The sequence below is a fragment of the Bubalus bubalis genome, chromosome X, assembly GCF_019923935.1.
Source record: "Bubalus bubalis isolate 160015118507 breed Murrah chromosome X, NDDB_SH_1, whole genome shotgun sequence".
Classification (NCBI taxonomy): Eukaryota; Metazoa; Chordata; class Mammalia; order Artiodactyla; family Bovidae; genus Bubalus; species Bubalus bubalis.
This window is the reverse complement of record NC_059181.1, coordinates 76,230,590-76,257,826: the sequence shown is the minus strand read 5'-3', so window position 1 is coordinate 76,257,826 and position 27,237 is coordinate 76,230,590. Positions and strand designations below refer to the sequence as shown.

At 38.2% G+C, this 27,237-nt stretch overlaps 1 protein-coding gene across 4 annotated transcripts in view; it reads left to right on the top strand.

Annotated features, from left to right (window-relative positions):
- Window positions 1-27,237, top strand: part of CHM (CHM Rab escort protein) — a 240,436-nt gene that overhangs the window by 99,716 nt on the left and 113,483 nt on the right. For 3 of the 4 annotated variants that reach the window (XM_006078988.4, XM_044937402.2, XM_045164537.1), the window contains 4 exons: window positions 12,866-13,253; window positions 15,107-15,223; window positions 17,791-17,911; window positions 20,854-21,079. In XM_006078988.4, coding sequence (XP_006079050.1) covers window positions 12,866-13,253; window positions 15,107-15,223; window positions 17,791-17,911; window positions 20,854-21,079 — 852 coding nt within the window. The remainder of the gene's footprint in view (window positions 1-12,865; window positions 13,254-15,106; window positions 15,224-17,790; window positions 17,912-20,853; window positions 21,080-27,237) is intronic. The other variant, XM_006078989.4, reaches the window with a different exon arrangement.

Genomic DNA, 27,237 nt, shown 5'->3' with positions numbered 1-27,237 from the left:
TCTGTGCTACACTAGGCAGAGCCAGAGATAGGACAGGCAGGATTTCAACCCACATCTATCTAACGCAAAAGTTTGTGCTGTTTCCATTGTATCACAGTGTATTTCAGTCATCAGATAAATAAATATATGTGTGTGTGTTAAGGAAACCATTAAACCAAATGTATAAAGTATTTTCTTTGTGAAGACTAGCACGTACAGAAGTACATTTACTTATTTAACTTACTAGAATATCATTTAGTAGTATAAAGTAGTTACATCTATAATGGGGAATTAAAGTGCCTAACTCCCAGTGTACAGAAGATGAGGGATAAATCCAGTATACTTTAGTTGTTGTGATTGTAGTTAGTACCCCACAGGATATTTTTGTAGTTTATGTGAGAGAATAAAAACAACTATTATTTCTGGTTTTAAACATTCAACAGACTATGAAAAAGCACAATACATTAATTCACACATAATTCACAAAAACCCAAAGAGTTCTTAGATGAAAGATATTGTTGTTGTTCAGTCTCAGTTGTGTCCAACTCTTAGTGACCCCATGAACACCAGGCTTCCCTGTCCTTCACCACCTCCTGGAGTTTGCTCAAGGTGAAAGATGGATGCTTATTAATTGCATAATGTCATATAGTTTCTTTAGTGAGGAGAGATTTTATATTTCTAAAATATTGAGAAGAACTTGTGCTTTTTCTGCCCTGTTTCACTTTTGCATAATACTGAACATCGTTTCCCCTTTTCTGATATGATAATATTAAAGTAGGATGAAAACTTGCTTCTTAGACTTATAAACGAACCAACTCTTTCATGGATTGATACTAAAATAAAGACATTGTGATTGTCATCTAAAATACTACTTATTAATTTATTTTAGAGTCTAGATTTTTATAAATTTAGCATGAGCCTCTTTGACAAAAATGTAATAATACCAGTAAGAAGAAAGAAATACAAAATTTTAAAAACTGAAAAATGACTTGTAAGTTACAGGAATCTATGGTTTACCACTATGTAATAGCAAGTTTGTTTAAGGCTACAAGTGACACAGTGTCCAATTAAAAGTGGTTTAAATGAGTAGATGTATGGGTAGGTGGGATGGTAGGCTGGTAGGTGGGTTGGTTGGTTGTTACATAATTTGCTAATTGAGAATCTTAATCACATCAATCTTGGGGTAGCTGCCCAGCACTTTTCTTAGCTTTCCATCCAGAGTTACAAGATGATTGCCATGATTCAGAACATGTTTTCACACAACAGAAACCTCTAAATGTGAAACAAGGGGGGGGAGGTTTTTTTTTTTCCTATCATGTGTGTGCTTTTTTTTTTCTGTTATAATATTATACTGGGGAGTCTTTACCAAAGCCCCAAGTTCTCCTTTATCTCATTGGCTTAAACTAGATAACCTGCTCACTTTTAAATCAGTCACTAACAAAAGACAATAAAATTACCAAAGTTGGTTTTAATCAGCCATGATCCATCCCCTAGTTCTGGGTGCTTTCTGCCTAATATTGGATTAAAATTGCAACTCTTATGGTGCTGAGGAATAGGATATTGTTGTTAAAAAGACAGCCAGTAGTATCTGCTCTGCTGCTGCTGCTGCTGCTAAGTCAATTCAGTCGTGTCTGACTCTGTGCGACCCCATAGACAGCAGCCCAACAGGCTCTCCCATCCCTGGGAAATCTAAGCAAGAATACTGGAGTGGGTTGCCATTTCTTTCTCCAATGTATGAAAGTGAAAAGTCAAAGTGAAGTCGCTCAGTTGTCCGACTCTTAGTGACCCCATGGACTGCAGCCTACCAGGCTCCTCCATCCATGGGATTTTCCAGGCGAGAGTACTGGAGTGGGGTGCCATTGCCTTCTCCAAGTATCTGCTCTACATCACCTTATATTTTTTCCTTGGAGAAATATGACAAGAGATTGATATTTCAGCTATATTCTAATGTGTGTGTTAACATTTTAAGTTGTTACAAATAAGGGAATAAATCTTATCAGTATGTTATATTGCATCAATTTAAAATTGATTACAGTGGATTTTTTATATTCCTGGTTTTTTGAACAGCAACTTTTGAACAGTCTGATTTTTTGTAAATCTTATTCATAATCATTAAACATTTATTTGCAGAAGTTAACAGATGGGTATCTATGTAGCATATACTGTGCAAATCAAAAGTAAATGGCTTGAGATTTCCCTGACAGTCCAGTGGTTAAAACTCCATGCTTCCAATGAAAAAGGCAGATGTTGGATCCCTGTCAGGGAACTGAGATTTCACATGCCGTGTGACGTGGCCAAACAATTAAAACAATAAAAAGTGAATTGCCTTAGAATAAAGTGCATATATCAAAGTAAAGAGTATAATTTCTGCAACAAGCTGTACTGTGAAGAGGAAAGGTGCGAATAACTGAAAAATAAATAGTGAACACCTGTGCTGAATATATTAACCAGTTGGATGACAATTTTTCATTTGACTTATCTGAAAGTGTGACTGTTACAAGGCATTAATAAGGCATATTCAGTTTGAGGCATTCCCTTGTTGCTACCATTAATTGATAACAATACTAGATAATATCAGAATTTATACCCCTAAGACTCCCCTGAACTAGAGCCAGACAGCCTGGAATGTGAAGCCAAGTGGGCCTTGGAAAGCATCACTATGAACAAAGCCAGCAGAGGTGATGGAATTCCAGTTGAGCTATTTCAAATCCTGAAAGACGATGCTGTGAAAGTGCTGCACTCAATATGCCAGCAAATTTGGGAAACTCAGTAGTGGCCACAGGACTGGAAAAGGTCAGTTTTCATTCCAATCCCAAAGAAAGGCAATGCCAAAGAATGCTCAAACTACCACACAATTGCACTCATCTCACATGCTACTAAAGTACTGCTCAAAATTCTCCAAGCCAGGCTTCAGCAATATGTGAACCATGAACTTCCTGGTGTTCAAGCTGGTTTTAGAAAAGGCAGAGGAACCAGAGATCAAATTGCCAACATCCACTGGATCATGGAAAAAGCAAGAGAGTTCCAGAAAAACATCTATTTCTGCTTTATTGACTATGCCAAAGCCTTTGACTCTGTGGATCACAATAAACTGTGGAAAATTCTGAAAGAGATGGGAATACCAGACCACCTGATCTGCCTCTTGAGAAATTTGTATGCAGGTCAGGAGGCAACAGTTAGAACTGGACATGGAACAGCAGACTGGTTCCAAATAGGAAAAGGAGTACGTCAAGGCTGTATATTGTCACCCTGCTTATTTAACTTCTATGCAGAGTACATTATGAGAAATGCTGGGCTGGAAGACACAAGCTGGAATGAAGATTGCCATGAGAAATATCAATAACCTCAGATATGCAGATAACACCACCCTTATGGCAGAAAGTGAAGAGGAACTAAAAAGCCTCTTGATGAAAGTGAAAGTGGAGAGTGAAAAAGTTGGCTTAAAGTTCAACATTCAGAAAACGAAGATCATGGCATCTGGTCCCATCACTTCATGTGAAATAGATGGGGAAACAGTGTCAGACTTGTTTTTTTTGGGCTCCAAAATCACTGCAGATGGTGACTGCAGCCATGAAATTAAAAGACGCTTATTCCTTGGAAGGAAAGTTATGACCAACCTAGACAGCATACTGAAAAGCAGAGACATTACTTTGCCAACAAAGGTTCGTCTGGTCAAGGCTCTGGTTTTTCCTGTGGTCATGTATGGATGTGAGAGTTGGACTGTGAAGAAGACTGAGCGCCGAAGAATTGATGCCTTTGAACTGTGGTGTTGGAGAAGACTCTTGAGAGTCCCTTGGACTGCAAGGAGATCTAACCAGTCCATTCTGAAGGAGATCAGCCCTGGGTGTTATTTGGAAGGAATGATGCTAAAGCTGAAACTCCAGTACTTTGGCCACCTCATGTGAAGCATTGACTCATTGGAAAAGACTCTGATACTGGGAGGGATTGGGGGCAGGAGGAGAAGGGGACGACAGAGGATGAGATGGCTGGATGGCATCACTGACTCGATGGACGTGAATCTGGGTAAACTTTGGGAGTTGGTGATGGACACGGAGGTCTGGCGTGCTGGAATTCATGGGGTCGCTAAGAGTCGGACATGACTGAGTGACTGAACTGAAGACTCCCCTAAATTCAGATTCTGCCTAATGCATTAATCTAAGCACTTATTCAGAGTTGAAATTAGGTAAAACTATCTCAAAAATATTGTTATACTGTATTGTAAGTGTCCCTTGAAGTTCAAATTATTAATATAAATGACACTGGATTTCATTTGTCAATTTTTTTCATATTGAAAATTTTTATAAGAACTAATGGTACATATTTTTTGCATTTATATGTTAAAATCAGTAGTGTTTAGGAACTCAAAAAATTGTTTTGAGAATTTATAATCCACATTTATGTACAACTGGCAATTGTGTTTTTATACTTTTTAGATACTTTAAAGTTAATAAAATTAAGTTATTGTTTAGGAGTGTTCTTCAAAAGGTTGAATTATTTCATTTTTAGTTTTTTAAATTGGAGAATAATTACAGTATTGTGGTGGTTTTTTTCATACATTCACACGAATCAGCAATGGATGTACAAGTGTCTCCCATCCTGAACCTCCCTCCCACCTCCCTCCCAATCCCATCCCTCAGCATTGTCCCACTGTACTGGATTTGAGTGTTCTGTTTTCATGCATAGAACTTGGACTGTTGATCTGTTTCACATATGGTAATATACATGTTTCAATGCTATTCTCTCAAATCATCCCACCCTCGCGTTCTCCCACAGATCGAAAAGTTTGTTCTTTATATCTGTGTCTCTTTTGCTATTTTGCATATAGGGTCATCATTACCATCTTTCTAAATTCCATATATATGCATTAATATACTGTATTGGTGTTTTTCTTTCTGACTTACTTCACTCTGTATAATAGGCTCCAGTTTCATCCACCTCTTTAGAACTGAGTCAAATGTATTCTTTTTAATAGCTGAGTAATATTCCATTGTGTATATGTACCACAGCTTTCTTATCCATTCATCTGCTGATGGACATTTAGGTTGCTTCCAAGTCTTGGCTATTGTAAACAGTGTTGCAATGAACATTGGGGTACAGGTGTCTCTTTCACTTCTGGTTTCCTCAGTGTGTATGCCCTGCACTGGAATTGCTGGGTTGCATGGCAGTTCTATTTCCAGTTTTTTAAGAGTCTCCACACTGTTCTCCATAGTGGCTATACTAGTTTGCATTCCCACCAACAGTGTAAGAGGGTTCCTTTTTCTCTGCACCCTCTCCGGCGTTTATTGTTTCCAGACATTTTGATAGCAGCCATTCTGACCAGTGTGAGATGGTACCTAATTGTGGTTTTGATTTGCATTTCTCTGGTAATGAGTGATGTTGAACATCCTTTCATATGTTTGTTAACCATCTGTATGTCTTGGGAGAAATGTATGTTTAGTTCTTTGGCCCACTTTTTGATGGGTCGTTTATTTTTCTGGAATTGAGCTGCAGGAGCTGCTTGTATATTTTTGAGATTAATTCTTTGTCAGATGCTTCGTTTGCTATTATTTTCTCCCATTCTGAAGGCTGTCTTTTCACCTTGCTTAGAGTTTCCTTCGTTGTGCATAAGCTTTTAATTAGGTCCCATTTGTTTATTTTTGTTTTTATTTCCATTATTCTGAGAGGTGGGTCATAGAGGATCCTCCTGTGATTTATGTTGGAGAGTGTTTTGCCTATGTTTTCCTCTAGGAGTTTTATAGTTTCTGGTCTTACGTTTAGATCTTTAATCCATTTTGAGTTTTATTTTGTGTATGGTGTTAGAAAGTGTTCTAGTTTGATTCTTTTACAGGTCTTTGACCAGTTTTCCCAGCACCACTTGTTAAAGAGATTGTCTTTTCCCTGTTGTATATTCTTACTTCCTTTATCAAAGATGAAGTGTCCATATGTGTATGGATTTATCTCTGGGCTTTGCATTATTTTCCATTTATCTATATTTCTGTCTTTGTGCCAATACCATACTGTCTTGATGACTGTAGCTTTGTAGTATAGTGTGAAGTCAGGCAGCTTGATGTTGGGGCATTTGACATTGTCCCAGAGGTTTCTGGGGTTGTCCTCATTTCTTTTCATTCTTTTTTCTGTTTTCTTCTCTGCTTCATTTATTTCCACCATTCTATCTTCCACCTCACTTATCCTCTCTTCTCCATAGTTATTCTACTGTTGGTTCCCTCCAAGTGCTTTTGATCTCAGTTCTTGCATTATTCATTATTGATTGATTCTTTTTTATTTCTTCTAGGTCCTTGTTAAACATTTCTTGCATCTTCTCAATCCTTGTTTCTAGTCTATTTATCTGTAACTCCATTTTGTTTTCAATATTTTGAATCATCTTAACTGTCATTATTCTGGATTCTTTTTCAGATAGACTCTCTATTTCTTCCTCTTTTGCTTGTTTTTGTAGGCATTTATCATGTTCCTTTACCTGCTGAATATTTCTCTGCCTTTTCATTTCGTTTAGATTCCTGTGTTTGGTATGGCCTTTCTGTATGCTGGAAGTTTGTGGTTCCTCTTTATTGTGGAGTTTGCTTCCTGTGGGTGGTGGTGGACCAGTGGCTTGTCAAGGTTTCCTGGTTAGGGGACTTGTGTCTGTGTTCTGGTGGGTGGAACTGGATCTCTTCTCTCTGGAGTGCAATGAAGTATCCAGTAGTCAGTTTTGGGGTGTCTATGGGTTTGGCATGTCTTCGGGCAGCCTGTACTTTAATGCTCAGTGCTATGTTCCTGTGTTGCTGGAGAGGTTAGCCTCATATGTCTTGCTGTGGAACTTGTTGGGTCTTGGATGGAGCTTGGTTTCAGTGTAGGCATGGAGGCTTTTGGATGAGCTCTTGTCTCTTAATTTTCCCTGGAATCAGGAGTTCTCTTGTGTTCTTGAGTTTAGATTTAAGCCTCCTGCCTCTTGTTTTCAGTCTTATTCTTACAGTAGCATCAAGACTTCTCCATCCATACAAGACAGGTGATGAAACATCTAGGTTAATGGTGAAAAAATTCTCCACAGTGAGGGACATCCACAGAGGTTCACAGAGTTACATGGAGAAGAAAAGAGGGAGGAGGGAGATGGAGGTGACCAGGAGGAGAAGAGGGGAAGTCAAAAGGAGAGAGAGCAATCAATCCAGTAATCACACCCCTAAGTGAAAATGGATACTGTAGATTAGATCCTTAAAGGTACAAAATTAATAACAAATACCAAATACAAATATTAAAAAATCTAGAGTAGATGTTAGACTCTCAAAAATATAATATTAAAAGTACAAAACGAAATCAATCACAAAAATAATAAAATATATATATGAAATTTGTTTTAAAAAATAGGGTCTTTTTTTGCAAGGTAATAGTAGGTTATAAAAATGAAAATTAAAGGAGGAATAAATTACTTGTTTCAGCTTGTACTTGTTCTCAAGGTCTATAGGCCTCTTCCAAATCTTAGTCAATGTTAACTACAAGGTTTTAATCTGTTGCACTTGTCACTTCCAGAGCTTTTCCCTGTTCTTTTTTTTATTTTGGCTTCCTGTGTTTGCAAGTCACTTCAGTGGCTAATTTATGCCCTGATACAAGGGGGTGAAGGTGGTCATTTATTTAGGTTCACTCGCTCAGTTGTGTTTTGGGGAGGGAGGAATACAATATTTGCAAACAAATATTGCTGGTTTGTGTGGCGAGTGTGCTCGCAATGTATGGACCACACTGGGTTTGCCCCAGCTCACAGCAGCCTGTGCTTTCGTGTCTACATAGCTCAGGCTCCAGGTTCTCTGCAGAGTACTGTCTAAAACAGACCCTGTGTTTCATGCACTTCCCATGTCTAAGTTGCTCAGGTACAGATTCTCGGGTATCCCCAAGGGCACAGACTCATTTTGGCTTGCGTTTTGTGCCCTTCCCAGGTTCAAGCAGCTCAGGGGATCAGGTGCTTGGCGAGCACACTGTCCCAGGTGGACTGTGCATCTTAATCACCTCCCCTGTCCTGGCTGCTCAGTTTCCCAGGTTTGCCATGAGAGCACTGTCTCAGGTGTGCTGTGTGTCTCCTCTAGGGAGCTGATCTCAAGCTGTGACCCTCCTGGTAGATGTCAACCATCCAGGATCCCAGGAAGATGTGGTTAGCAACTGGGAGCCTGCTCACAGTTTGGTGGAGGATGCAGGTCTCTGGGGCCGAGACTGCCCCTTGCCTTCAGGCTCTGGCTGTGGCATGCCTGCCTCTCTGCCTCCTGCAGGGGGAGGGGCCTGTACACAGCGGGCTAGCTCTCCTTTGGTATTCACTCAGTCCTTTGTTCTGTGAGTCTTTTGGGGAAAGTTGTCTCTCTCTCTCTCTCTCTCTCTCTCTCTCTCTCTCTCTCTTTTTTTCCCCTTTCCAGCTGTCCCACAGTTTGGGTTGCTTTCTGACCTTAGCTCCCTCAGATTGTCCTCAGGGCATTGGTTACCTGTTCCTAAACATACAGCCTGGTCCTTACCATAAACATGCAGCCTGCGCCTCCCTGTCCAAACCCTGCTCACTGGTGGCAGACATGAGTATCTGGGCTGCTTGTCCACTGGCAGTTGTGGTTAGGTGCATATTTTGTATGTGTGTGTGTGTGTGTGTGTGTGTGTGTGTGTGTGTGTTTTCCTCCGAGTTATGTTGCCCTCTGAGATTCCAAAACTCCCCACACACCTGCTGGTGAGAGGGTTTCCTGGTGTTTGGAAACTTCTCCTCGTTCATGACTCCCTCCCCGTGGTGGGTCTCCATCGCTAACTATTTTGTCTGTCTTTTTGTCTTTTATATTTTTCCCTATCTCCTTTTGAAGAGAATAGACTGCCTTTCTGGGTGCCTGGTGTCCTCTGCCAACATTCAGAAGTTGTTTTGTGGAAGTGGCTCAGCATTCAAATGATCTTTTGATGAATTTGTGGGGGAGAAAGTGGTCTCTCTGTACCATTCCTCTCCCATCTTGGGCGAAACCAAGGTTGAATTATTTTAAGAAAACTTTTTTTTAACCAAAGTATAAAGTTTTTAATTTGAGGGAAGCTAAGTCTTTTTGATGAATAGAAGTTTGCATGATGAGAAGTTAAGTGGAGTTTGGAGAGTTTTCTAGTGTCTTTATAACTTCTAGTTAGGTATTAAATTCAGTGTTGGCAGAACTCTAAAAATACTGTAGTTGTTGATGAAAAGTAAGGACGGTATTGTGTTTCTCTTGCATATGTTTTCCATAGTGTTAGGTATTTCACCAGATTATGATGTTCAGAATAGTAAAACTTAATAGCTTATGGATATGGAACATATTTACAAAGAATAACTCCTTTTCTTAAACTTATACCCTGAATTAAGTATTTGGACTTCTGTTTTCCAGATTGTCCAGTACTGGTTAATGCATTTCATTCACTCTAGAAAGCTCCCTTTCTGAGAATATAATTGAGAGCCACTAACCAGATCAAGGACTTCCCTGGGGGCTCAGATGGTAAACCATCTGTCTACAATGTGGGAGACCTGGGTTCGATCCCTGGATCGGGAAGATCCCCTGGAGAAGGAAATGGCAATCCACTCCAGTACTATTGCCTGGAAAATCCCATGGACAGAGGAGCTTGGTAGACTACAGTTCACGGGGTCTCAAAGAGTCGGACACGACTGAGCGACTTCACTTCACTAACCAGATCAATTGGTGTGCTCAATTTCCATGTTGTCATCATCATTCTGTCTTATCTGTAAAGTATAATTAACTATCCTATCATTTTGTAGTTTAATGTTTAGGCATGCAACGTTTTGCTGAAAATTGTCACCTCATGCAATACACTTTGGTTTCCTGGTTTTCAAAATAATGAAAGTGAATACAAAGCATGAACAATCTGTAGAAAATACACAAATCCCATTTCATATTATCACTCTTCATTTTTAATGTTGCTTAATGGCATTTGTGCTATTACTTGGTTATGTGGCCAAAGAGCTTTCAACATGTGATGTCAGAAAAACCTAAGGACACATGTTTTGAATTGCCTGTTGGCCTGTGGGGAATTTAACAGTATCTTATATTTTATTAATATCTTATGTTTGATTAACCTTTTAGCACTCATGGGGCTTCCCTTGTGGCTCAGCTGGTAAAGAGTCCATCTACAAGGCAGGAGACCTGGGTTCAGTCCCTGGGTTCGGAAGATCCCCTGGAGAAGGGAAAGGCTACCCACTCTAGTATTCTGGCCTAGAGAATTCCATGGACTATAGAGTCCATGGGATCACAAGGAGTCGGACACAACTGAGTGACATACACTTTCACTTTAGTGCTCATGGAAAATACTCTTCATATATGTTAGAACATTTATCTTACAATAGTCTCATGAAAGTTAAGGTAAATGAATGATCTTCCATTTCATAGATGGGGAATCTCAGGGATTAAATGACTTGCCTGATATCTACTAAGTAATGCATCCAGAACTATAACTTTACCCACTACAGTTTCCTAAATCTGAAAATCTTAACATTAATGATATCATCCTTTTTTCATTATATTTGATTGAAATTACTAGATTATAACAATAAGTAGCATGATATTTTATTTCTTTTTAATTTTTTAATTTAATTTTTTTTTTTTTTTACTTTACAATACTGTATTGGTTTTGCCATACATTGACATGAATCAGCCATGGGTGTACATGTGTTCCCCATCCTGAATCCCCCTCCCACCTGCCTCCCCATCCCATCCCTCTAGGTCATAACAGTGCACCAGCCCCGAGCATCCTGTATCATGCATTGAACCTGGACTGGCAATCTGTTTCACATATGATAAGATACATGTTTCAATGCTATTCTGCCAAATCATCCCACCCTCACACTCTCCCACAGAGTCCAAAACACTGTTCTATACATCTGTGTTTCTTTTGCTGTCTCGTATATAGGGTTATTGTTACCATCTCATCCTCTGTCGTCCCCTTCTCCTCTTGCCTTCAGTCTTTCCCAGCATAAGGTCGTTCCCACTGTGTCAGTTCTCCACATCAGATGGTGAAAGTATTGGAGCTTCAGCCTCAGCATCAGTCCTTCCAATGAATATTCAGGACTGATGTCCTTTAGGATTGACAAGTTTGATCTCCTTACAGTGCAAGGGACTCTCAAGACTTCTCCAACACCACAGTTCAAAAGCATCAATTCTTTGGCATTGAACCTTCTTTGTGGCCCAACTCTCACATCCATACGTGACTACTGGAGAAACCATAGCTTTGACTAGATGGACCTTTGTCAGCAAAGGAATGACTCTGCTTTTTAATATGCTGTCTAGGTTGGTCATAGCTCTTCTTCCAAGGAGCAAGTGTCTTAATTTCATGGCTGAAGTCACCATTTGCAGTGATTTTTGAGCACAAAAAAATAAAGTCTCTCACTGTTTCCATTGTTTCCCCATCTATTTGCCATGAAGTGATGGGACCAGATGCCATGATCTTCAGTTTTTAAATGTTGAGTTTAAGCCAGCTTTTTTACTCTGCTCTTTCACTTTGATCAAGAGACTGTTTAGTTCCTCTTCACTTTCTGCCATAAGGATGGTGTCATCTGCATACTGGAGATTATTGATATTTCTCCATGCAATCTTGAAGAAACAGTTAGCATGAGCCTAATTATGGAGACTTTGAGTTGACAAATTAGGATTTAAGAGATGCCATGTTGGAAAGTAGGTGAGATGAGACAAAAGTTAGTAAATAAAAAAGGTGATTTTGTTTAGAGACTGATAGAGGAAGGTTTTATAGGGGTAGAGTTGAGATTTGATTTAAGAACTGCTGTTATGTCTCAAGCAATCAATTAGCAGATGGTTATTTCCCACAGCCTATCATGTACGAGGCAATTTTAGTGTTGAATAGTAGCACAACTCAATGAAAATGTAGGTTTTGTAGAGGATAAAATACATCATGGAGAGATAATTGTGCACACTGAACAGGAACTTTTTGTGTCAGTCAAGGCAATAATGGACTGAGAATGTGGACTCGAGTAGTAATATTGAAAGTGGGGCTTCCAGTAAAGTAATAGACATTAATATTGAAAATAGCAAGAATCAATTCAGAAAGATGCTGTTAGGTACCACATTGTGACATGTCAACATATGCTTTTATAGCAGTTTTTTTTTTAGCTTTGTCACACTGCAGATAATGGTAATAATCTTTGATACTTACTATTGAGGATTTATGTGCCAGGCACTGTACCAGGTTCTTCACTTGTGTTACCTCATTTAGTCTTCAAAACAACCTGGTGAGGTAGTTGGTGTTATCTCTACGTTATAGATGGATAATTTGCATCAGAGAGGATTAAAAAACTTGTCTACATTCACAGAGTTATCTAGTCATAGAGTCTGGGTTTGAACCTCAATCTATTTATTCTGAAGGATGAGCTTGTAAGCACTGTGTTGATTTATTTCTAAAGTGCAATTCCCCTGTCTGCCTTAATGTCTTAAAAAATACATATGTGATTAATATATACATGCTTACTGTATAGCACTCAGTATTCTGTAATATGGGGAAAATATCTGAAGAAATGAATATATGTATATGTATAACTGAATCACTTTGTTGTACACCTGAAATTGACACAATATTGTAAATCAACGATACCCCAAGATAAACAGAAATAAATTATAAAAATAAGAATCTGCTTTTCAGATACACACACACACACACATATGACATGCCTGCTAAACCCTGAAATCTTTATGCATATTTTTTCAGATGTTAATTATGTTTCATATTGTGTCAAAACCTAAACAGATGAATGTTTAATGTGTATGTCACATAAAGCAAGACATCCACCCTATTTGATAAAATAAATGAGGTAAAGAAATAAAACTTGCCATTAAAAGTTAAAATGATATAAAAATATACCTATGTACAATTATCACTTTGATTATTGGTGTGGATTATTATTGTAATTTCTCATCAGTCAGGATTTGCATGAAGATGTCGAAGAAGCTGGTGCACTACAGAAAAATCATGCTTCTGTGACATCTGTGAACTGCACCGAAGCTGCAGATTCTGCCTGCCTGCCTATAGAAGATGAGTCATTAAGAACTACAAGCTGTGAAATACCGGCAGAACAAACTCCAAGCAGTGATCCAGAGAGAGCCCTAGAAGTAAATGATGTTCAAGTGACAGAGGAAAAAGAAAACTGTTGTGATGATAACACTTGTGTGCCCTCAACTACAGAAAAGGAAACAAGTGAAAATGTACCTGTGGCTGAAGACACAGCAGAACAGCCAAAGAAAAATCGGATTACTTACTCTCAAATCATTAAAGAAGGCAGGAGGTTTAATATCGATTTGGTATCAAAGGTAAGTAAAAGTTTTACCCATCTTATCATGAAACAGTACTAATTTCTAATTGATTGAATATAGCATCTGAGTCCATAAACCCAATTTTCATTATTTTATTCTTTGAAATGTAGAGCATTTATTTTATAAAGACATAGTATCTGAAATTTATAGTTCTATTAAAATATTCTTTAAACCTAGGTTAAAAACACAAGAATGCTCAGTACTGTATCTCACGGTTACTTCTGTATTGGAGCATGTACTCCACCCAAATATTCTCCTATTACATGGACACTATTAATTCTATCAAGAAAACATGTCTAATGAATCTAATTATGGGTCCAGGTTATTATAGTCAATCTATTAAATAAACTTTTTAGCCCTTACTTAGTAACTATTTTGGCATCTGTATAATGATGAACATTTTGAATAAACAGATACATTTGAAAAATCATTGGTTCCGATGTGAGGGCTTTGGAAGATAATTTAATAGTAATTAAGGCAGGGAGGTTGGGAAGGATGCTGTTGTCTTCAGTTTTTTGTTTTTTTATTCCCATTCTTACCTCTAATGTTAGGTCAACATGAATTCAGAGGTGGTCCCCAAGTCTTTGGAGCATGCAGTGTTGCACTGGATTTATAGGAAGCAAGACAAATTTAGTGAAAAAGAATAGAAAACGCTAGTAGAAGGCAATGGCACCCCACTCCAGTACTCTTGCCTGGAAAATCCCATGGGCGGAGGAGCCTGGTAGGCTGCAGTCCATGGAGTTGCGAAGAGTCTGACACAACTGAGCGACTTCCCTTTCACTTTTCACTTTCATGCATTGGAGAAGGAATAGCCACCCACTCCAGTGTTCTTGCCTGGAGAATCCCAGGGATGGTGGAGCCTGGTTGGCTGCCATCAATGGGGTCGCACAGAGTCAGGCACGACTGAAGCAACTTAGCAGCAGTAAGATAAAATAATGGCCATAAAACGTTATAATATAGGGCTGGGTGAAAGTAGAGAGACCAAATACCATAAGTTGAGGTCAAATGATGAGAAATTGGAAAGAAGTTGGAGAGGGTAGTGAATAACATGAGACTAGGATTTTTTTTTTTAATGTGCTCTCTTGAAGTTCCAAGTTATAAAGAGAGGAAGTAATGCTCCTCACATTTTGCTCATCTAATCATATATCCTTATCCTGCTGATTGAACTCTTTGAACCTGATGCTTGAAAATATATCTTTTTACTACTCATTGTTTCTCTCTGTGCCTGATTCTGCCTTGGTCTGAGTTGGCTACTGTCTTGGTCCTTCTTCATACTTCTGAACTGTCTATTCCACCTAATTTGATCCTGGCATGCTTTGAAATTTACCATTCTTTCCATGTTACCTTGGCAATTAGTTTCTGGGTGGAAGTTTAATCATAGCCCACCCATAGTCTTCTTGTCCTCATGAGAAGGAAAGACTTTTTTTTTTAAAAAGAACACTGAAGTAGTCCAGTAAGAAATAGGTTTTGTACTGAAAATTTCATTTTGAATTAGTTACTTGGATTTTAGAAATTAATACTGTATATATGCTGGCTGATACTTTATATATGAAGCATATTAATGTGTATGGATATTCACACTAACTAGGACAAACAGGTGTAAGAGCCCTGTATCAGTTTGGGTCAGTTGTGAAAAAACGTTAGATTCCAGAATTATTTGGATTTTTGAATTTCAGATAATCAGTTGTGAACCTGTAATAAATTGTGTTATGTATTATAATATTAATAGGTATAATAGATTTTACAAATAATTTAAATTATAACAAAATTATATATCTTTATTCTGTTTTTATCAATTTTTCCACTATTTCACCTTTTGTTTCATTCTCTGAAATATTTTCTGTGTACAGCTATTGTATTCTCGAGGATTGCTGATTGATCTTCTAATCAAATCTAATGTTAGTCGATATGCAGAGTTCAAAAATATTACCAGGATTCTTGCATTTCGAGAAGGAAGAGTGAAACAGGTACTGTGCTGAGCGAGGATGGTAACTGAGTATGAATTTAAATTGCTATGTTGTGTTTGGGAAACTAGTAGTGAAAATATTAGTTGGTTAGTAGTGTCTGACTCTTTGTGACCTCTTGGAGCTTAGCCTGCCAGGCTCCTCTGTCCATGGGATTCTCCAGTCAAGAATACTGGAGTGAGTAGCCATTACCTTCTCTGGAGGATGCTCCCAACTCAGGGATCAAACCCGGGTTCTTCCGCATTGCAGATGGGTTCTTTACCATCTGAGCCATCAAGGAAGCCCCAGTTTGTTTGGGAAGGCTAAGCAAATAAGATTGTTATTTTCGGGTAAAGCAGCAAGCTTAAATGCAGAGTTCCAAAGAATACCAAGGAGAGATAAGAAAGCCCTCCTCAGTGATCAATGCAAGGAAATAGAGGAAAAGAATAGAATGGGAAAGACTAGAGATCTTTTCAAGAAAATTAGAGACACCAATAGAACATTTCATGTAAAGATGGGCTCAATAAAGGGTTAGAAATGGTATAGACATAACGGAAGCAGAAGATATTAAGAAGAGTTGGCAAGAATACACAGAAGAACTGTACAAAAAAGATCTTCATGAACCAGATAATCACGATGGTGTTATCACTCACCTAGAGCTAGACATCCTGGAATGTGAAGTCAAGTGGACCTTAGGAAGCATCTCTATGAGCAAAGCTAGTGGAGGTGATGGAATTCCAGTGGAGCTATTTCAAATCCTGGAAAATGATGCTATGAAAGGGCTGCACTCAATATGCCAGCAAATTTGGAAAACTCAGCAGTGGCCACAGGACTGGAAAACGTCAATTTTCATTCCAATCGCAAAGAAAGGCAATCCCAAAGAATACACAAACACACACTTGCACTCATCTCACACACTAGTAAAGTAATGCTTAAAATTCTCCAAGCCAGGCTTTAGCAATATGTGAACCGTGAACTTTCAGATGTTCAAGCTGGTTTTAGAAAAGGCAGAGGAATCAGAGATCAAATTGCCAACATCCGCTGGATCATCGAAAAAGCAAGAGAGCTCCAGAAAAACATCTATTTCTAGTTTATTGACTATGCCAAAGCCTCTCATTGTGTGGATCCCAATAAACCGTGGAACATTCTTCAAGAGATGGGAATACCAGACCACCTGACCTGCCTTTTAAGAAACCTATATGCAGGTCAGGAAGCAACAGTTAGAACTGGACATGGAACAACAGCCTGGTTCCAAATAGGAAAAGGAGTACCTCAGGGCTGTATATTGTTACCCTGCTTATTTAACTTATGTGCAGAGTACAGAATGCAGAGTATATCATGAGAAACGCTGACCTAGAGGAAGCACAAGCTGAAATCAAGGTTGCCGGGAGAAATATCAATAACCTCAGATATGCAGATGACACCATCCTTATGGCAGAAAGTGAAGAAGAATGAAAGAGCCTCTTGATGAAAGTGCAAGAGGAGAGTGAAAATGCTGGCTTAAAGCTCAACATTCAGAAAACTAAGATCATGGCATCCGGTCCCATCATTCCATGGCAAATAGATGGGGAAACAGTGGCTGACTTTATTTTCTTGGGCTCCAAAATCACTGCAGATGGTGATGTCAGCCATGAAATTAAGATGCTTCCTCCTTGGAAGGAAAGCTATGACCAACCTAGACAGGATATTGAAAAGCAGAGACATTGCTTTGTCAACAAAGGTCTGTCTAGTCAAGGCTATGGTTTTTCCAGTGGTCATGTATGGATGTGAGAGTTGGACTATAGAGAAAGCTGAGTGCCGAAGAATTGATGCTTTTGAACTGTGGTGTTGGAGAAGACTCTTGAGAGTCCCTTGGACTGCAAGGAGATCCAACCAGTCCATCCTAAAGGAGATCAGTCCTGCATGTTCATTGAAAGGCCTGATGCTGAAGGTGAAACTCCAATACTTTGGTCACCTGATGCGAAGAGCTGACTCATTTGAAAAGACCCTGGTGCTGGGAAAGATTTAGGGCAGGAGGAGAAGGGAATGACAGAGGATGAGATAGTTGGATGGTATCACCGACTCGATGGACATGGGTTTGGGTGGACTCTGGGAGTTGGTGATTGACAGGGAGGCCTGGTATGCTGTGGTTCATTGGGTCGCAAAGAGTTGGATTCGTCTTAGCAATTGAACTGAACTGAACTGATTATTTTTAACAAATGTAAATAGTAAGAGATTGCCAATTAAAATGTCTAATGTTAATTTTCTCATGGTTTATTCTGTAGCTTGATGCTCATGTTGAGAAAGTGTTAATTTCAGACAACATTGCTAGATTTGAGCTGTCATTTCTTCCCAGTTAGGGGTGACATGCTGGTGGCCTTTTAATAGCATAGGAAGCAACCTGGAAGAATTAAGTATGGGAACTCACAAGTTAATTAACTCTGAAGTCAACAGAGATGCCAGTAGAACTGGTGGAAGGTTACATGAAACAGCCTGACTAGAAAGGAAATAATAATCTTGTTATACTTAAAAGGAAAAAAAAAAAAAATGTCATTTGGAATACTTGTATCAGTAGCAAGCAGTTTCTTAACTTTAAAATCATATATATTTAGGTTCCTTGCTCCAGAGCAGATGTCTTTAATAGCAAACAACTTACTATGGTAGAAAAGCGAATGATAATGAAGTTTCTCACATTTTGTATGGAGTATGAGGAACATCCTGATGAATATAAAGGTATTGTTTTTCATTGAATTTGTGTTGTCACATTTTTTGAGATTCGTATTATTTTAATATGCTTTCTCTGATTTAGTGAGCCACTTGCTATGGCTTTAAAATATTTTTATTTTGCATGATCCACTAGATTAGCCTCTAGCAACAAGTACCTATTTAAATTAATTAAAATTAAAATTTAATTACAGTATGCACACATTCAAGTGTTCAGTGGCCACCCGTGGCTAGTGGCTACTATGGAAACTATGCAACTATGGGACGTTTTCATCATAATAGCAGTCTATGATAGATGTTAGTTTTTATTCTTGCTAATTAAACATTATTATCAACTGATTCTTCATAGATAATACTCCTTTTTCATTACCCAGTTTTTTTAACCATTTTTAAAAATAGAAGTTCTCTAAGCCAGGCTTCAGCAAAACTGTGAGCTTCCAGATGTTCAAGCTAGTTTTAGAAAAGGCAGAGTAATCAGAGATCAAATTGCCAACATCTGCTGGATCATCAAAAAAGCAAGAGAGTTCCAGAAAAACATCTATTTCTGCTTTATTGACTATGCCATAGCCTTTGACTGTGTGGATCACAATAAACTGTGGAAAATTTTCAAGAGATGGGAATACCAGACCACCTGACCTGCCTCTTAAGAAACCTATATGCAGGTCAGGAAGCAACAGTTAGAACTGGACATGGAACAACAGACTGGTTCCAAATAGGAAAAGGAGTATGTCAAGTCTGTGTACTGTCACCCTGCTTATTTAACTTATATGCAGAGTACATCATGAGAAACGCTGGGCTGGAAGAAGCACAAGCTGGAATCAAAATTGCCAGGAGAAATATCAATAACCTCAGATATGCAGATGACACCACCCTTATGGCAGAAAGTGAAGAGGAACTAAAAAGCCTCGATGAAAGTGCAAGAGGAGAGTGAAAAAATTGGGCTAAAGCTCAACATTCAGGAAATGAAGATCATGGCATCTGGTCCCATCACTTCATTGGAAATAGATGGGGAAACAGTGTTAGACTTTATTTTTTGGGGCTCCAAAATCATTGCAGATGGTGATTGCAGCCATGAAATTAAAAGATGCTTACTCCTTGGCAGGAAAGTTATGACCAACCTAGGTAGCATATTCAAAAACAGAGACGTTACTTTGCCAACCAAGGTCCATCTAGTCAAGGCTATGGTTTTTCCAGTAGTCAAGTATGGATGTGAGAGTTGGACTGAAGAAAGCTGAGCACTGAAGAATTGATGCTTTTGAACTGTGGTGTTGGAGAAGACTCTTGATAGTCCCTTGGACTGCAAGGATATCCAACCAGTCCATTCTGAAGGAGATCATCCCTGGGTATTCTTTGACAGGAATGATGATAAAGCTGAAACTCTAGTACTTTGGCCACCTCATGCGAAGAGTTGACTCATTGAAAAAGACCCTGATTTTGGGAGGGATTGGGAGCAGGAGGAGAAGGGGACGACAGAGGATGAGATGTCTGGATGGCATCACTGACTCGATTGACGTGAATCTGGGTGAACTCCGGGAGTTGGTGATGGACAGGGAGGCCTGGCGTGCTGCGATTCCTGGGGTCACAAAGAGTCGGACACGACTGAGCAACTGAACTGAACTGAAAAAATAACAATATATTTAATTTACAATGTTGTGTTAGTTTCAGGTGTACAGCAAAGTGATTCAGTTTTTTATATACACACACACACACACACACACACACATATATACTTTTTCAGATTTTTCTTCCATTTTTGATTATTGAAAGGTATTGCATATATTTCCATGTGCTATACAGTATATCCTTGTTGTTTATCTATTTTGCATATAGTGGTACATATCTGTCATTTAGAGATTTGTATATTCATTTCTCCAGGATCACTTTTGTTTAGAGTATTGAATTATTTATTTTGACTGGTTAAAAGGAAGCTAGATTGTGTGGGTGTTATCTTCTGGATTAGGAGAAGATATGGTTTCTAATCTTGGCTTTGCCCCATCTCACTTTGTGATCTGGGACCTGTTGCTTACTTCAAAGTTTGTTGAAAGTTGAATACACCACTTTAGTATTAAGAGTTTTGCACTTAAATGTTCATTGAACTGCAAAAGTTATCCAAAATAGGGATATACTGACAATTCCCTTACAAAATTGAGAAATACAGCAATTTTTTTTTTTTTTTTTACTATATGGAATATTGAAAGTCTCTTGTTCTTAAAGTTTCAAGTCCATTTATTACTGCCAGATTTTTTTCTCCATAGTAGCTTAAACTTATATTTTCTCTAAATTTTTATAGTTTTTATTTGTTTATATTAATCTCAAAATTTTTTCTCTTCCACTAACAGTCCAGTTACATTTTTTTCTGTTATTGGTTTAAAGAAATAGTATTTAGGGGATCCTTATATTTTGAGATGAGATTATAAGGCAGTGGGATTGATACCACTAGCCATACAGAAATTAGTTTCTTTACTTTTTAGTCATAGTTCATTGTTCCACGTTTTAGGAAGGAATAGTAATTCAAAAAAACTCAAGTGCTACAATATCATTGTTTTCACAAAAGAGTTACCATTAGTTATATTTAATATTTCAAAGTGTAATCATTGACATTAGTCTGCAGTTGATAGTAAAGTAAGATTATTGCCAACCATGGAAAGCTGTTGTGATGGTTAATGAATTCTTTAATGATTTTCTAATTTTTTGAATCAATAAAATACTAAACACAGAATCATCATTTAAAACTTAAAAATTGTGTCATCAATCCAGTTAGGATAGTGCCGTTGTTCCTAGTTTTTTTCCCTCTAAAATCAATGGTCTTGGTCCAAAATGTAGTAATACTACCACCAACTGTTTCCTTTGCTAAGTGTTTTAAGCAAACTTGATCTAATTTTTGTACAGTGGTTTTAAATGGAAGTTTGGTTCTGATTGTAACTAATAAATTTTCTTCTTTCTTTTCATAGCCTATGAGGAAATTACATTTTCTGAATATTTAAAAACTCAAAAATTAACCCCCAACCTCCAATATTTTGTTCTGCACTCAATGGCAATGACATCAGAGACAGGCAGCAGTACCATAGATGGTCTCAAAGCTACTAAGAACTTTCTTCACTCTCTTGGGCGATATGGCAACACTCCATTTTTGTTTCCTTTATATGGTCAAGGAGAACTCCCTCAGTGTTTCTGCAGGTAAGATGGGCATTGGTTTTCTTATCTCTTCTTAAAATGATACTTGAATAACAGATGAAAATTAGAAAGACAAAAATGAAATTTAGTCAAGATTTAGTATATGCAGACATACTATTTGTTATTCAACTCACCCCTCCCCTCTTCTGCCCTTGCTAATTCTTAGGCTGAAGCCTTATGAGTTCATGTTCATCTGGTTTCTTTTTTTTAATTAATTAATTTATTTTAATTGGAGGATGATTACTTTACAATATTGTAGTAGTTTTTGCCATACATTGACATGAATCAGCCATGGATGTACATGTGTTCCCCATCATGAATCCCCCTCCCACCCCCCTCCCCATCCCATCCCTCAGGGTCATCCCGGCCCCAAGCACCCTGTCTCATGCATCAAACCTTGACTGGCAATCTATTTCACATATGGTAATATATATGTTTCAGGGCTATTCTCTCAAATCATCCCAGCCTCGCCTTCTCCCACAGAGTCCAAAAGTCTGTTCTTTACATCTGTGTCGCCTTTGCTGTCTGGCATATAGGATCATCATTATAATCGTTCTAAATTCCATATATATGTGTTAATATACTCTATTGGTGTTTTTCTTTAACTTACTTCAGTCTATATAATAGAATCCAGTTTCATCCATCTCATTAGAACTGAGTCAAATGCATTATATTTAATAGCTGAGTAATATTCCATTGTGTATATGTACCACGGCTTTCTTATTCATTCGTCTGCTGATGACCCCCTAGGTTACTTAGATGTCCTGACTATTGTAAACAGTGCTGCGATGAATATTGGGGTACACATGTCTCTTTCAATTCTGGTTTCCTTGGTTTGTATGCCCAGCACTGGGATTGCTGGGTCGTATGGCAGTTCTATTTCCAGTTTTTTAAGGAATCTCCACACTTCTCCATAGTGGATGTACTAGTTTGCATTCCCACCAACAGTGTAAAAGGGTTCCCTTTTCTCCACACCCTCTCTAGCATTTATTGTTTATAGACTTTTTGATAGCAGCCATTCTGACTGGCGTGAGATTGTACCTCATTGTGGTTTTGATTTGCATTTCACTGATAAGTTACGTTGAGCATCTTTTCACGTGTTTGTTAGCCATCTGTATGTCTTCTTTGCAGAAATGTCTGTTTAGATCTTTGGCCCAATTTTTGATTGGGTCGTTTATTTTTCTGGAGTTGAGCTGCAGGAGCTGCTTGTATATTTTTGAGATTAATTCTTTGTCAGGTGCTTCGTTTGCTGTTACATTCTCCCATTCTGAAGGCTGTCCTTTCACCTTGCTTAGAGTTTCCTTCGTTGTACATAAGCTTTTAAGTTTAATTAGGTCCCATTTGTTTATTTTTGCTTTTATTTCCATTATTCTGGGAGGTGGGTCATAGAGGATCCTGCTGTGATTTATGTAAGTGTTTTGCCCATGTTTTCCTCTAGGAGTTTTATAGTTTCTGGTCTTAAATTTAGGTCTTTAACCCATTTTGAGTTGTATTTTGTGTATGGTGTTAGAAAGTGTTCTAGTTTGATTCTTTTGCAGGTCATTGACCAGTTTTCAGAAGTCTGTTCTGGCATGTATGTCTCTTTTGCTGTATTGCATATAGGGTCATCATTACCATCTTTCTAAATTCCATATATATGCATTAATATACTATATTGGTGTTTTTCTTTCTCACTTCACTTTGTATAATAGGCTCCAGTTACATACACCTCATTAGAATTGACTCAAATGCATTCCTTATTTTATAGCTGAGTAGTATACCATTGTGAGTATGTACCACTACTTCCTTATCCATTAGTCTGCTGATGGACATCTAGGTTGCTTCCATGTCCTAGCTATTGTAAATAGTGCTGCAGTGAACACTGGGGTACAGTGTGTCTCTTTTAATTCTGATTTACTTGGTGTGTATGCCCAGCAGTGGCATTACTGGGTCATATGGCAGTTCTATTTCCAGTTTTTTTAAGGAATCTCCACCCTGTTCTCCATAATGGTTGTACTAGTTTGCATTCCCAGCAACTGTGTAAGAGGGTTCCTTTTTTTCTCCAGCATTTATTGTTTGTATACTTTTTGATGGTAGTCATTCTGACTGGCATAAGATGGTAGGTACCACATTTTGGTTTTGATTTCCATTTCTCTGATAATGAGTGATGTTGAGCATATTTTCATGTGTTTATTAGCCATGTGTATGTCTTCTTTGGACAAATGTTTACTTAGTTCTTTGGCCCACTTTTTGATTGGGTCATTTATTTTTCTGGTATTGAGCTGCAGGAGCTGCTTGTATATTTTGGAGATTAATTCTTTGTTAGTTGTTTTGTTTGCTATTATTTTCTCCCATTCTGAAGGATACCTTTTCACCTTGCTTATAGTTTCCTTCACTGTGCAAAGCTTTTGCATTTGATTAAGTCCCATTTGTTTATTTTTGTTTTTATTTCCATTACTCTGGGAGGTAGGTCATAGAGTATCTTGCTGTGATTCATGTCGGAGCGTGGTTTGCCTATGTTTTCCTCTAAGCGTTTTATAGTTCTGGTCTTATATTTAAATCTTTAATCCATTTTGAGTTTATTTTTCTGTAGAGTTTTAGAAAGTGTTTTAGTGGCATTCTTTTACAAGTGGTTGTCCAGTTTTCCTAGCATCACTTATTAAAGAGATTGTCTTTTCCCCATTGTATATTCTTGCCTCCTTTGTTAATGATAAGGTGTCCATAGGGATGTAGATTTATCTCTGGGTTTTCTATTTTGTTCCATTGATCTATATGTCTTTCTTTGTGCCAGTACCATACTGGCTTGATGACTGTAGCTTTGTATTATAGTCTGAAGTCAGGCAGGTTGATTGCTCCAGTTCCATTCTTATTTCTCAAGATTGCTTTGGCTATTTGAGGGTTTTTGTGTTTCCATACACATTGTGAAATTGTTTGTTGTAATTCTGTGAAAAATACTGTTGGTAGCTGGATAGGGATTGTGTTAAATCTATAGATTGCTTTGGGCAGTATACTCATTTCACTATATTCAGTCTTCCAATGCACAAGCATGGTATATTTCTCCATATATTTGTGTCATATTTGATTTCTTTCATCTGTGTTTTATAGTTCTCTATATACAGGTCTTTTTTTTTTTAATTAAATTTATTCTTAAATATTTCATTCTTTTTCTTGCAATTGTGAATGGGACTGTTTCCTTAATTTCTCTTTCTCTTTTCTCATTATTATTGTAGAGGAATGCAAGGGATTTCTCTGTGTTAATTTTACATCCTGCAACTTTACTATATTCATTGATTAGGTCTAGTAATTTTCTGGTTTTTTCTTTAGAGTTTTCTATGTAGAAGATGATGTCATCTGCAAACAGTGAGAGATTTTCTTCTTCTTTTCCATTCTGGATTCCTTTATTTCTTTTCCTTCTCTGTTTGCTGTGACTCGGACTTCCAAAACTCTGTTGAATAGTAGTAGTTAGAATGGGAACCCTTGTCTTGTTCCTGATTTTAGAGGAAATGCTTTCAGTTTTTCCCCATTGAGGATAATGTTTGCTATTGGTTTGTCATATATGGCTTTTATTATGTTAAGATATGTGCCTTCTAAGCCTGCTTTCTGGAGATTTTTCATCATAAATGGGTGTTCAGTTTTGTTAAAGGCTTTGTCTGCATCTGTTCAATTTATCATATGGTTTGTATCTTTCAATTTGTTAATATGGTGTAACAGATTGATTGATTTGTGAATACTGATGAATCCTTGCATCCTTGGAATCAAGCCCACTTGATCATGCTATATGATCTTTTTAATATGGTCTTTGGTTCTGTAGGCTAGAATTTTGTTGAAGATTTTTGCATCTATGTTTATCAGTGATGTTGGCCTTTAGTGTTATTATTTGATGTTTCTCTTCTGTCTTGATGTAGGCATGTATAGCTATGAACACCCCTCTTAGCACTGCTTTTACTGAATCCATTAGGATTTTGGATTGTTGTGTTTTCATTTTCATTTGTTTCTATGTATATTTTGATCTTCATTTTGATTTCTTTTGTGATCTGTTGGTTATTCAGAAGCATGTTGTTTATCCTCCATATATTTTTATTTTTAGTCGTATTTTCTCCTGTAGTTGATGTCTAACCTTACTGCATTGTGATCAGAAAAGATGCTTGAAATAATTTCCATATTTTCAAATTTACCAGTGCTTGATTTATGGTCCAGGATGTGATCTATCCTGGAGAATGTCCCATGTGCAGTTGAGAAAAAGGTGAGATTCATATTTTGGGGGTGAAATACCCTGTATATAAATATATATATATATTAATATGTGTTTTATATTTATTAATATATTACACGTTATATTATGTAATATATATTAATGTTATATATATAGGTCTAAGTGGTCCATTTTATCATTTAAAACTTGTGTTTCCTTGTTAATTTTCTGTTTGGTTGATCTATCCATAGGTGTGAGTGGGGTATTTAGTTCAGTTCAGTTGCTCACTTGTGTCTGACTCTTTGCGACCCCATGAACCACAGCATGCCAGGCCTCCCTGTCCATCACCAACTCTTGGAGTTCACTCAGACTCACGTCCATCGAGTCAGTGATGCCATCCAGCCATCTCATACTCTGTCGTCCCCTTCTCCTCCTGCCCCCAATCCCTCCCAGCATTAGAACCTTTTCCAATGAGTCAGCTGTTCGCATGAGGTGGCCAAAGTATTGGAGTTTCAGCTTTAGCATCAGTCCTTCCAAGGGACAACCAGGACTGGTCTCCTTTAGAATGGACTGGTTGGATCTCCTTGTAGTCCAAGGGACTCTCCAGAGTCTTCTCCAACACCACAATTCAAAAGCATCAATTCTTCCGTGCCCAGCTTTCTTCACAGTCCAACTCTCGCATCCATACACGATCACTGGGAAAACCATAGCCTTGACTAGACGGACCTTTTTTGGCAAAGTAATCTCTCTGCTTTTGAATATGCTATCTAGGTTGGTCATAACTTTCCTACCAAGGAGTAAGCATCTTTTAATTTCTTAGCTGCAATCACCAACTGCAGTGATATTGGAGCCCCCCAAAATAAAGTCTAACACTGTTTCCCCATCTATTTCCCATGAAGTGATGGGACCAGATGCCATGATCTTCGTTTTCTGAATGTTGAGCTTTAAGCCAATGTTTTCACTCTCCTTTTGCACTTTCATCAAGAGGCTTTTTAGTTCCTCTTCACTTTCTGCCATTAAGGTGATATCATCTGCATATCTGAGGTTATTGTTATTTCTCCCGGCAATCTTGATTCCATCTTGTGCTTCTTCCAGCCCAGCGTTTCTCATGATATACTCTGCATATAAGTTAAATAAGCAGGGTGACAATATACAGCCTCGACGTCCTCCTTTTCCTATTTGGAACCAGTCTGTTGTTCCATGTCCAGTTCTAACTGTTGCTTCCTGACCTGCATATAGGTTTCTCAAGAGGCAGGTCAGGTGGTCTGGTATTCCCATCTCTTGAAGAATTTTCCAGTTTTTGTGATCCACACAGTCAAAGGCTTTGGCATAGTCAATAAAGCAGAAATAGATGTTTTTCTGGGACTATCTTGCTTTTTCGATGATCCAGCAGATGTTGCCAATTTGATCTCTGGTTCCTCTGCCTTTTCTAAAACCAGCTTGAACATCTGGAAGTTCATGGTTCACGTATTGCTGAAGCCTGGCTTGGAGATTTTTAAGCATTACTTTACTAGCGTGTGAGATGAGTGCAATTGTGCGGTAGTTTGAGCATTCTTTGGCATTGCCTTTCTTTGGGATTGGAATGAAAACTGACCTTTTCCAGTCCTGTGACCACTGCTGAGTTTTCCAAATTTGCTGGCATATTGAGTGCAGCACTTTCACAGCATCATCTTTCAGGATTTGACATAACTCAACTGGAATTCCATCACCTCCACTAGCTTTGTTCATAGTGATGCTTTCTAAGGCCCACTTGACTTCACATTCCAGGATGTCTGGCTCTAGGTGAGAGATCACACCATCATGATTTTCTGGGTCATGAAGATCTTTTTTGTACAGTTCTTCTGTGTATTCTTGCCACGTCTTCTTAATATATTCTGCTTATTTGCTAAGTCACTTCAGTTGTGTCTGACTCTGTGCGATCCTATAGATGGCAGCCCACCAGGCTCCGCCATCCCTGGGATTCTCCAAGCAAGGACACTGGAGTGGGGTG